Source organism: Onychostoma macrolepis, chromosome 18 (assembly GCF_012432095.1).
Source record: "Onychostoma macrolepis isolate SWU-2019 chromosome 18, ASM1243209v1, whole genome shotgun sequence".
Taxonomy (NCBI): domain Eukaryota; kingdom Metazoa; phylum Chordata; class Actinopteri; order Cypriniformes; family Cyprinidae; genus Onychostoma; species Onychostoma macrolepis.
Window position 1 is genome coordinate 22,426,848 of NC_081172.1, and position 12,722 is coordinate 22,439,569.

Sequence of the window (12,722 nt, forward strand, 5' to 3'; positions counted from 1 at the left end):
CCCTGCAAATGACGGAAATCCGTCGTAGACTCGCTGCCATAACGGAAATCCGTCGTAGCGACGGAGAACTTTATTCCCTGTATAACTCAGAGGAAGATCATTTGCTGCTCAATGTCACTCATATGCTGAGTTTGGAACTACATGCTATATTTCTCGGACTATTTTTAGCCTGTCTTTGTATGGCAGAAATAATATAAGTAGTATGCAAGTTTGTGTTTCCAAATTCTGCAACATTACATGTTTATAACCTGCCAGCAGGGGTTTAGATAAAAAATCGGCAGCAGGAAGCGGCTGCCATCGACAGCCGAAGGCAGTGGGTGAATTCCAAACGGCTTTTTTGCTCCCTTGAAGGGCACTTCGGGAAGGGGACGCCATGTGTAGGGACGTTCCAAACGAAAGTGAGCAACTGATTCCCTTCACGAAGGGCCCTTCCAGAAGTCCGTTAGTGAAGGGAACATGCGACGGTCACTTCACGGAAGTGATTTCCGTTTGTGATCATGTGATCTTCACTTAGGAGATCTTGCGATGCATTTTAAAGCAAAGTTGGGGTTTATTTTGACTTTACATACAAACGTAAGTAGAATAATTTTTTTCTTTATTTTTATGTAATACAAAATATTTTCGTCAGTGATAAAAATACGATTTAAGACTTGTTAGCAAGTTTAAGCAAGTTTAGTTTGAAAAAAGTTTAATAGTAAATAAGACACAGTTAGACAATATTTCAATAAAATAATAATAAGAAGAAATATTTATTTGCAACAATTGTTGAAGCGCTGAATGCTGCACGCACGCGCGCGCAGCGTTGTCAAGGTAACATTTTGTCCGTCATTCCCTTCACCAAGGGAGTTCCAAACGCTTATATGAGACAGTAATGCCCTACACCCTTCAAAGAACACACTTCAAGGGCTCTGCCCTTCGAAGGGAGTAGGGCATAGGGATGCTCACTTCTGTTTGGAATTCGCCCAGTTACTGGCAGCATAGACATAATATACGTATATTATGTCTATGACTGGCAGCAGGAAGCAGGAAGCGGCTGTCATTGACAGCCGGAAGGTAGGAGAGACCTGCCACTCGGTAGCAGCCAATCAGTATCTACCAATGTAGCAGCAACCAATCAGATGTAACTACGACAGACGCTAAACACTTCAGTAATGGCGGCGATTGTTCGAGCGGTAAGTTTGGAAATTTGTGATCGGAGTAATGAATAATTGTTGCGTTGTAAGTTTGAATTTTTTAATTGTTATCTCAGTGAACGACAAAGTGTAAAAGTGTGAATTTGCCTACTTTAGTTTAATTGTTCAGTTTAATCTAATTAGTGGTAGAAACGTAGTTTGTGAACCATGTTACATCATATATAATTGTTGCTCTTAGTATGTTAGGGGGCTACCTTCAAATATTGCGTTTGAATGAATGAATGAATGGATGAATGAATGATTGATTCTTTTTTTCATCTAACAATAACAATTGACCAAACAGTTATTTTAAGAACTACTCTTCTTTCTCTGCCTTCTGTCTTCACCTTTTGTATACCTGACTATCGGTTATGACAGGTGAGGCCATTACATTTCCAAAATCTTACTAACATAAGTTAATTTGAACAGAACATGCAAAAACTTATCCATGGAAAAATGTTATTCAACTTCTGAAATATATTACCTTTTATATTTGAATGAATTTGTGTTGCTGAGGTATGTTATTTTATCTAATACAATGCATGTGCAGGTGTACCACTTGCTTTTGGAATAGATGATGTCTATTCTGGGACAGGCAGTTGTCCCTATTGTACAGCTGATGTGACGTCAAATCCTGAACACTTTCAGGCAAAGCATTTAAAGCATGCCATATATTTTGAGGATAATGGCATCCGTAAGCATTGTACAAACAACATGCATTTTACACGTTTGTTCATGTCGGCTGCAAGTTAAAATGTATTAACTTGCTCTTGCCTTTCTAGAAAAATATTGCATTCCTTGCTTTTGTTTGAAATCCCAACAAAGGAAGAGGTGCCATTGGCATTGCCCTAAGTGCCAGCACATCTTGTGTCGTGCCCCTGACTTAAAAAAGCACCTCCATAATCATGGTATGTGTAATGTAATTAGTTAAATCTATTTATTTTGATTTCATTCATGTTGAGATTAACTCCCCTCATCATTTTGTATTGTTTGCAGATTTTGCAGTTATGGACAAAGTTCCCAACAAGCCAGAGGGTATGTACTTTTGATACTGGTATTTATTAATGTTTAATATTTATTGGTCTTTGTCTTCACATTGCCTTTACATATTTAAATATTTTCCCTCAGAAGGGCCAACTGAAAACCCAAAGGCAAGGCAGCATGTCAGGCAGGAGCAGCCACCTGTCATTTGTATTGACAAGAGAAATGGGGTTTTTGTCACCCCAAAAGATGTCCATGGACCTAGAGTCCCTATTCATGTAAAAAAGCACATTGTCTCAGCGTCTGTTGCCTGTGAATCTCCTCTGTGTCGTGATTTTATGAGGATTGGAGTAGAAAGTGGCAATCCAGGCATGGAGTGTGATCACCTTCAGAGGACAAACAGAGCTGTGTGCTATTCTGCACCACCAGCACTAAGGGAGGATTCTTTGCAGTCAATGGTAGACAGTGGCCTGATGTCCAAAACCCGTCAAGATGAATGTTTGCAGCTCAGAAGCAAAAGTATTACTAGTGGTGTTGATTGTGTGTTTCCTATTTTTTGGCACGAGCAAACCTCTGTCAGGTTTATTTATTTTTCTGTGTTTACTGGGGTAAGAGACAACTGGTGTCAGTTTGAAAGGACAAGGGTTTCTTTTGATAGCCTTGTGGGCCAGTGGCACTGCTAGTGCCGCAATAAAATGAGAAGCTGTGTGCACAGGTACTTGAGCATGTGGTGGCTGTTTCAAGAGAAACCGCACCTCCTTTCTTGTCAGACTGACCCAAATGCTGGAGACAGTGATGTGGATGAAAGGGTCAGAGATGTTGCAGAGACAGAAGTGGCTGCACTGGCTTCTACTGACATACAGGATTGGACAGATTATTTGTGGAGCCGAAAGAGGGTGCCAGAAGACCTTCCAGAGGATTTGTCAACAAAAGAGCGCCAAATCCCAGACTTGTTTGAACCCCTGGAGTCCAACTGTCCTTATTGCCCTGGCCCAACTCCACCAGCTCCGGGGGAGAGGGTGCTAATTACACGGCGTGGGACAGTGTATGGCGTATCCTCTGTGACTCGAGGTTAATTTCAGAAATGTGTATATATCTTATGTATTTTCACATTGTTTTTAACATTAAATATTTTATTCAGTTTCCATGTTCTCCAGGTGTGCCAGTGTATGTGAGGAACTGCCTTGTCTGTAGACGTCTAGTAAGGTTTCAGGAGTATCAGTCTGGATTTCACAATTATGATAACAGGACTTTTTTGACCATTCCTCTGTTCCCTTCTGACATCTGGACTCGCAGTTAGTGACAGGAAAACATGACTAGTATTTCCCATGCTTCTACATGTTTATTAATTTGAGGTTTTTTTATTATTATTTTTATTTTTTATAGAATCATATTGCCCTTGGACGTTTTTTGCAAACAATGGAGGATCATGCCAACATCACTGTTCCACACAATCTGATTCGAAAGGCATTTTATAATTTCTCTGCTCTGAGGGAGTACTCTTACAGCTATTCATTCGTCCGATGTGGCCACAGCCCTCCTGTTTTGATTGCAGATGGAAACTGGAAAATTGCTTTTGATTTACCAGGTAAAACAGAGTGTACTGTGTACTCAATACAGAATACACCCTGTAATGTGTGAATTTTGTGTTGCTAATTGTGAATGCACATAATGACTATCTTTATTTGCTTGGTTGTATATTAGCACATCTGTTTAGGCGGCCAAACTTGGACAATATCAGCGAAAAGGATACTCAAGTTAATGTGAGGACAAGATGGGAGACAATTGAGAAGAAAATGATTTCTTCTGGGTTCTGTGATGGTAAGAGCTGTTTTTGGGGTGGAGTGGGGGTACCCATAGCTAAAATCTTAAATCCTGAAATGAACGTTTATTTTCCCTTTTTTGCATTTTAGGCAACACATTTGCCAATCCTTATGCATGTCCCTTGACATACACTGCCTTTACTCCATGGCTGGGTAATTGCTCTAGGATAAGTGATATTGTTCCAAAGACTGAAGTGTTCCTGTCTCAGAAAGATCGAGCGTTCACCTCAAGCTGTGGATTGGTGATGGATGAAGATACAATTTTACAAGTGCTGGAGTCCAAAACTGTATGTACTGTACTTTTATTCTGCTAATGATGTTTTCTTTGACCATTTGTTTCTTTATTGACGTGACTTTTTTTTTATATTTAGCCAAAGAGAGAAGCTTTGGTGAAAGCTTGCAAAGCCCTGGGAGTATCACATGTAGGTAGCACCACTGACTTGATAAACAGACTTGAGGAGCTACTGCTTTACAAGGACTTGTACCCCAAGATGTTCATCAAGCTTCAGAAGGCTGGTGGTAAGACCAGATATTTGTTTAATAGTATTTAAATAGTATTTATTTTTATTTTTTCTCTTTTGCCATATGTTATGAGGATGTTGTTGTTTTTTTTGTTTTTTTTACCATTTCTTGTTTTTTCAAATGTACAGTAGGTGGTGTTTTGCACATGACTTGCACACACTCTGTGGTGTACTACCAGTCAGCACTGTGGTGGCAAGAGTCAGCCCGTGACCATGGAGATGCTCTGTTGAGCTTTAAACACCCTCCCACAGTGTTTGTGTCAGATATTGCTGGACGTGTTGCAAGACATGTTAATAATCGCACCAACCAGTGTTTTTTCCAGCCATATGATGGCCGACTTTGTGCAAACACTACTGAGCACATCCAGGGTGCAGCAGAAAAATTACTTGAAGTCCGGTTCCCATGGGTGACAAGTGTTGGCTTCTCATCAAGAACAGTCTCTGCAAATGAGGCCACCAATTCTTCTGACAGATTCTCCTCACTGCATCCTGTGACCGGAACCAGTGCAAGGTTCTCCTTGTATGATCGCTTCCATCAGAAAAATCAAAGGAGACAAGAGGAGCTTTTGAGGAGTTTGAAATTGGCACCACATTTAGCTGCTCTTGTGAACTCCTCCGTAGCAGAACAGCTAAATCGGGAGTTGTCTTCTAGCAAATACTCGTTGTGTCAAATGAAAGATGAACATTATATGTTCTCTCTTCGACTATACTTTCATCTTCACAACAAAAGAATTAATGACAAATACACCAAAACTTTAAACATGCAAGCAAAGCAAGCTGTCCATATTGGCCTATATGGTAAACTGACATTCAGGAGTGAAGGTAGTTGTTTTAGTGTTTAGTGCCTTTCATATTGCCTAATGCCTTTAAATTGTCTATAATGACTAGCCATAGACAACTAATCTTTTTCTTTTTGCTTTCTACAGGCAGTGCCACAGCAGTTCCAGAAGGTAAAGTTGATTTGAATTGCTTAGTAATTGTAAATCTCAAGGTTTAGTCTTTTAAGCTTTTTACTCATTATTTGGTGGCCAGTAAGAATAGTGCAGTGTTTTATTACAAACCACCTGATGAAATGAAAGTATAATTATTTTTAATATTTTCCTTTTAATCAACATTACTTCCACATTCCAAACATCTGTATTTTGTAGTTTTAACAAGTTCACGAGAGCCTCGTACTGACTGCTGGGGACAGACAAATATACGTGCCAGGAAGGAGATCCCAGATTTCCAGTTGCAAAACCCACCAAACCCACAGGTATATCTTCACAAGGAAAATAATCGACTAACATATCCTGTCTTGAGCAAAGCAGAAAAACAATAATACTGCATTAGTTATAAATGTGAATATTAATATTAAAACATTTATAGACCATCTAATTTTTGATGTTTCTGTCTTATTTATTTTTAGTTGGATCATGTTTTGGATGAGACCCAATCACCGGAAGAGATCATAGGTGCAGTGGGTACCTCAGTGTTGAAAAGATTGGATCTGATGTCTTTAGGATTGAACCAGGAAGTGGAGGCAACAGTTAGTGGATATTTTTGTTTCACAACTTTATTTTAATATATTTTAAGTAGCTTATGATCAAATTATTTTTATTTATTTTTTTTACCTAAAACATTCATGATCCTTATACAATAGGTGGTGAATTGTTGCCTTTCTCAGTTATCCATAATTTCTGGACAAAAGGTAATACAGATATCATTAAACCTGTTTAACAAGTATCTAATATTACATGATATTTGTGCTTTAAGTTGTAAAATGTTTTTTTTTTTAAACAAGGGCAAGGATGTTCATGCTGTCAATTCTTATGCAGTGGCCACTTGGCAACCACCTCTAAATTGCGATCCATTTCTGTCCCTGCCTGTAAGTGGGTTTTAGAAATTTGTGGTTTCATTTTAATGCACTGCTTTAATGTTATCATAATTAAAGGTGCCATAGGTGATTACATGTAAAATGTTCATTTATTGCGTTCGGTCTAAATGAAATGAAAGCATGTGGTCCCTGTCAAGTCAACGTGTTTGCATACTATAGCCTGTTCAAGCAGATGTCATACTCCATTGTTTCATGTATGCTGTGCAGAGTCAGAGCGAGAATGGCTGACACAGTTGTTTATTCGTTATTGTGTTACTATTACTCACTGTACTGTTACGTTTTGACACATGATGTAATACGATAATGTTGTTTCTGATCTGGTCTGTGCACGTTCATGTGTTTTGGAGGAGGTGTGGTTTGCAGGGAGGGTGGGATTGTATGCTTTCAGTGATAGCAGGCATTGAAAGGCATTGCATTTCAAAGTTAGCATTTCCCAGATCACCTATTGTATCTTTTAATATTGAACCTTGTTTGTTGTGTCTCCCAACAGGCTGATGCTTCATCAAAAGACTGCATAATTTTTCCTCTGTGCAAGTCAAGTCACTGGACCGTGTGTGTAAGTTGTGGTTTTGTTGTCCTCAAATAATCAGCTTTTAATTTTGGAAATGTCTTTTGAAAAATTAAATCATTTTCATCCAAGATTTTGTCTGACAGCTGCTTTTTTTTTTTTTTTTTGGGGGGGGTTTAATTCATTTCTATGGTAATTTTTATTCATAATTTTCCCCCCTCTTTATCTAGATAAAGGTTGTATACTTAACTAAGCCAAGAAGAAATAACCTATATTGTAGAAACTTTGTGTATTCTACAGGTTTTGCTGCCGAAACTTAAAAGGATACACATCCTTAGGTGCGTTTACATGTACACTTTTTTTTGTCATTCCGATTAAAATCATTCCGATTGAAAGATTCAATGAACTGTTTACATGAGACGTTATCTAATCCGATATGGTGTTTACATGTGCCTGTGCTTTCGATTTTAGGATATGCTAATAGCCTACAGTGACAACAAAAACAAGTCACCAGAGGAAAAAACGCCCATATTTACGTTAATATATTTAATATCTGTTTGCACTTGCTTAGAATAAACGGTTAATATTTGAATCCCTTTATGCTCATTCGAGCGCCAGTCATATGGCCAGAACGCGATCATAGAAATCATATGCCCCTCTGTAATGCAGCTCTGAGATTAATTGTACTCTGATACTACAAAGTTGTCCTGTACTTAAATGGAACAAATACACGATTTCTTACCAAGAGTTGCTGAACAATGAATCAAAGGAGCATTGCTTTATCACAATCGTGTTTCAGACAACATTCATGGCGTGAGCACGTATAAATTCAAGCAGATCGGAAATTATGAATCTGTCATCTATACAAAGACAAATGACAAAGGCAAATTTTGGTCAAGTTGTTTATTTTCATTGAGCTACTTTCACTATCATCACGGTGTTGTTTCTAAGCTGAAAAGCAGAAAATTGCGCTTCATTTCAGATCTGTTTTTCACTCCGGACATGAGAGCAGATAGTCTGTCACACAGCAAGCGTTCTCCTTTCTAATGTGTTTTTAACTGTATAATTGAAATTTTAACTTTATACCTCCACTATTACCCAGTCTCTACTGCAGTGTCGGTGTCCCCAAATCACAGAATGTACCGTTGCCGACATCATCACGTTCACGTTCTGACGACCCGACCTCTGGACGTGATGATGTAGACGCAAAGTAATCCGTTTAAAGTGTTTACATGGCAGGATTTTAATTTTGTTCGGTTTATAGAAAGGTTTATCCCACCCCTCTCAAGCCGATTACAATTTCATTCGGTTTGGGCATTTTTATTCCGATTGAGGTGTTTATATGGAGCATTTTCATTCGGATTGGACTTTTAAACCGATTACAATGCTCCATGTAAACGCACCTCTTGACTCCACTGACCCTAGTGGTTATGGAGATACTGACTGTGTATCCATGTTCAGGTTTACATACGCTGTAATTCTGTACCATGAAGTTTCATGGGAAAAAACTGTTCTGTGTTCCAGTTGAAGTTCTAAGCATGTGAATGCAAACTTTTTATTTTTGTTGTTTTTTTTGTTTTTGTTTTTTTATAAAAAGGAACTGTTCATTGTTCCTTACAACTTTTAGGCCTGGTTTCACAGACAGGGCTTAGATTAAGCCAGAATTAGACCGTAGTTAAATTAGAACATTCAATTTGCTTTTATAAACATGCCTTAGAAAAATAAAGATGATTCCAGGATCTTGGAAGCTTGTTAAAAATAAGGTATTAATTCATGCTGTGTGTGTGTGTATATATATATGTATGCATGTATGTTAAGGAAAATTTTCATTTTCTATTTTGATTTATATTCCAGGATGTTCCTGCACAGTCAGCATCTGTGGATTGCGGTGTATTCATGCTGATGGTATCAAGGGTTTTGTGTCCCCATCACATTCATCTTGGGCATAACCCCACATCCATAACAATTGTCATCAAAAGACATCAGGCTGATCCCAGTGAAAAAAAAAAAAATATATATATATATATATATATATATATATATGTATATGTCAAATGAACTGTTTGATTTATATTCAAAATTGTTAATTTTTGGCTGTTTGGCAGTATGCACTGTATATGGCGCTTAACTGGGAGTTTGACTTCACCCAGGTAAGCACTATCCTTTTCTTTTCTATATTGATAAAAGGTATTAATTTTTGACATTTAAACATCCGTTTCCAAATTTGTCTTTTACTTTTCAGCATGATATGGTCCATATCAGGAGGTGGTGGGTGAATCTGATCTTATCCAAAATGACACATGCAAGGTATATGTGGATATGTGAATAAAATCCATTTTGCATAAGTAATGTTTGGTAATAAATCACGTTTATTTATTTTTTTTTAGAAAGAAGCGGTGCACATCAGCCATGTCAGAAGCATTCAAGGAGGAGACAAAACAGCAGGAGAAAGTGCAGAACATAGGAATCTTGATGGTAGTAGCACATTCAGTATGACAGAAACAGAGACTGAAAGTCTTATCTTCACTAACTATTATAGTTGCTTTATGGCAAATGCCTCATAAATGTTAAATATTACCTGCTCCTATAGGATTCACATTCTGTTTTAAGGGAGGTTAGGCTGTGATGTTCAGAAATTGCATTAATTTTTTGGCTTGTTTATAATACCCAATAGTTGCCAGATGCTTTCCTGTTGGAAATTCTTCTTCATGTGGTCCTGGAGGAGGGTGATGCTGCGTTGTTAAATCTGTCTTTGGTTTGTTCCAAATTCAGAAGTCTTGTGGATACAGACTCATTTCAAAAGAGGGCACACTTCTGCTGGCTTGACAGTATGTATTTTCTTTTACATATTTGATTTAAAGATGTTTAAAATTGCGCCATACCATTCAATTTCTCAGTTGCTGTGTCTGAATGTTTATCTTTGTAATAATTAGGGATGCACCGAATCCAGATTTTTGGGGTTCTGCCAAAAACCGAATCCACTGGTTAAGATTCTGCCGAACCCGAAACAGAATACCGAATCCTACTCCCATCCTCAGACCATTAACACAGTAAACACATTAATGAAGTAAACAACGTCCACAGCAGTGTATTTTTCATTTTATTTTATTTTAACTGAAAAAAAAAAATGAAAAAAAGAATAGGCAACATTATGCCAGGATCCAATCAATATCCAAAATATTAGCCTTTTAGATTTATAATCCCATAAAGTAGGCTACCCCCAAGTAAAACCAAAACCTTTCAATAAAAGTGCAACACTGCAAAGAAAAGTGGGTTTTATTTTTTATTTTATTTTTTTTAAAATCAGAATTAAATCTGAAATTAACGTTATTGAACATTTACTCAAACATGGATAGTAGATGACTGTTTCGTTTATAACAGTATAGGCTGCGATTAGAACAGTAGCCAAATATTACGAAAAATTGTTGGCCTGATATAATTATATAGTTGCTGCATTTTGGCTGCTGTCTGTAGATTCCTTCATGCACAACTCGTATTCTTTCGGATGTTTAATACACAAATGTTTTAACAGCGGCGATGTTATGTATTGTTTGGGGTCCTTGCCACCACAAGACAAATCGGCATTGCAAATTGAACATGTAGCTCGACTTGAATCGCCTTCTTTCAACTGAAAGTACTGCCAAACAACACTTTTTCTGCTCACGAGTTCCATTTTCACTTTCTCACATATACTGCATTCGAACGGTCCACCTTAAACACCTTCCCGTACTCAACGGCGGCGTGACGTTGACCAGTGTAGCGCGCTTAATGCAAGCTAAGGGTTCGGTGGATTTTTTTTTTTTTTTTTTTTGAAGGTTCGGCAGAAACCGAACCCCGTCAAAAAGTCCAATATTCGGCCGAATCCGAATCCTGGATTCGGTGCATCCCTAGTAATAATGCTATTTTTTTTTTTTTTATGCTGCTCATTTCAATATACAGGTGTAACAAAATGGAGAATGAAGTCTGAGCCATGCCAGGAATTTTTCAAAATGTACACACTGCAGCCCTGCAGACACTGCAATGAGGTTTACAAAAACTGCTTACCAGGTGTGTACATTATGCATGAAAATGTGATCACTGCTAGGTACTTTATGACAGAATGCAATGGGAATAATCATTCAAATGGCTGTGCATGCATGTCTACTGTTAATAAGGTAATTTAGGTATTAATATCACCATTTTCTTATGAATCCTTTAGGCTATGTTGGAAGAGGAAAACGAGGAGAGATGCAAGGATTTTACTCAGAAAACACCCATCCAGGCTTTTGCAGTGATGATTGCAAGATGCTGGAGGAGTAACTCTGTATAACTCAGTTCCAATCTGAAAGTCTTGTAAATCCCTCAGGATTGTTGTTAGTGATTCTGATTTCTGATTAACATTTTTCTCTACTTGCTTACTGGATGTATTTTATACTGTTTACATTGTATAGCACTGACTTTGACAACATACCAAGCCTGTTACAAATTTAACCGCTACTTTATTTAGAGATATAGATAGATAAACAGCTATGTCGTTGTTTCCTGAAAATATAACACAGCAAAAAATGATTTTAAATACAGGTTATTGATGAGACCTGTCTCTTTTTGTCATTTAGGCAAGCGTGTGCGTCCTATATAATAAATATACAACATACACCTAGTAATAAGTGCCTCTCATAAATTATATATGTTTGTGTGAGTATCTTTCATTATTTCACACAAACATTGTTGTATACACACACATGCATTCATACATAAACATTCAGCTGGAATTTAACATTTAACCAAATGATCTGTTTTCTTTGTTTATATTTGATAAACTTTTTTTATCAAATACAATACTGACATTTATACTTGTTTAAACAAGTATTAAACATTTATATAACTTATTTTTCTTGGTGCCGCTGGCAGCCTCTTCCGACTTCCGGTTTTTAGCCACAGCTGACGTTCAGTTACATCTGATTGGTTGCTGCTACATTGGTCGATACTGATTGGCTGCTACCGAGGGGCAGGTCCCTCCTACCCTCTGGCTGTCAATGGCAGCCACTTCCTGCTGCCAGCTGCCGATTTTTTGCTGAACCCCCTCTCTAACCTGCCTCATTCTTCTGATGACAAGCTTCCGCTTTACTTTCACATTGTGTTTCGTACATAACAAACACGATTGTATAGCCAATGGAATCACACTTTCACTATGGACCTTGTTCACAGACTATTGTGATGAGGCAAATCTGTAATATTCAGGGTTTGTACAAGGTGCTTAAAGTGCTTGATGTATTTGAATTTAATTTTTTTAATTTAAGTCCTGGAAAACCCTTGAAACTTTATGAAAAGGTACTTGAAAAATACTTGAAATTTTAAAAGGCAGTACATATGAAATTATTGTTCATTTTTGGTTTCGATTAAAAACAATCTTTTCATGCAAAATTAACAATGCAGTGCGTGTTAAATAAATACAGAGCCATTTCACCTGGCTTTTGGGAGCGCACGAGATCTCGCGGTGTGCTGAGGTGAAAAGCAGTCTCACGTTATCAGTATAAAGTTGAGTTTGTGGTAAAACCTTTGATAGTGCTTGCATTATATTGTTCGGCCTTTTATTGCATGTGTTTGGGTTTCATTTGGGAACTCTGACACGCTTTGTGTTGCACTGTTATCATTTACAAGCTTGGAGCGCATCTCCATCTCAGCAGCTCGGTCCACAAACTCTTCCTCTACATATGCTGTGAGTTTAGGATGCTTAACGTTCATCTGGGGTGGGGGGGCAGTGTGTGTCTACAGTGTCCAAGTTTTGCCACGGCAAGCACCACTCACATTTTCTTCAGGAAATGTACATTCTAGTTAGTGGTGCTTGCCAAAGGCAAGGCA

The 12,722-nt window shown here is 37.8% G+C and overlaps 1 protein-coding gene across 13 annotated transcripts; it reads left to right on the forward strand.

The window, feature by feature from the left end:
- LOC131524190 (uncharacterized) lies at nucleotides 1–11,697 on the forward strand. 13 transcript variants are annotated; one of them, XM_058751059.1, is made up of 22 exons: nucleotides 1–573; nucleotides 1,017–2,080; nucleotides 2,169–2,207; nucleotides 2,301–3,224; nucleotides 3,311–3,741; nucleotides 3,858–3,974; nucleotides 4,067–4,263; nucleotides 4,348–4,495; nucleotides 4,627–5,319; nucleotides 5,424–5,447; nucleotides 5,646–5,752; nucleotides 5,906–6,025; nucleotides 6,140–6,187; nucleotides 6,281–6,364; nucleotides 6,864–6,929; nucleotides 8,736–8,786; nucleotides 8,987–9,031; nucleotides 9,124–9,188; nucleotides 9,269–9,356; nucleotides 9,556–9,709; nucleotides 10,821–10,928; nucleotides 11,080–11,696. In XM_058751059.1, the coding sequence occupies exons 5-22, from the start codon at nucleotides 3,573–3,575 to the stop codon at nucleotides 11,178–11,180; spliced, it is 2,385 nt and encodes a 794-aa protein (XP_058607042.1). In that variant the 5' UTR covers nucleotides 1–573; nucleotides 1,017–2,080; nucleotides 2,169–2,207; nucleotides 2,301–3,224; nucleotides 3,311–3,572; the 3' UTR covers nucleotides 11,181–11,696. The 13 variants fall into 13 exon arrangements, 10 of the variants coding, with proteins under 10 accessions (XP_058607042.1, XP_058607046.1, XP_058607050.1 ...); XM_058751061.1 differs by lacking the exon at nucleotides 1–573 and having other exon boundaries at nucleotides 735–2,080; nucleotides 3,311–3,448; nucleotides 3,540–3,741; XM_058751057.1 differs by lacking the exon at nucleotides 1–573 and having other exon boundaries at nucleotides 736–1,866; nucleotides 1,955–2,080.
- The last annotated feature ends 1,025 nt before the right edge of the window (nucleotides 11,698–12,722 follow it).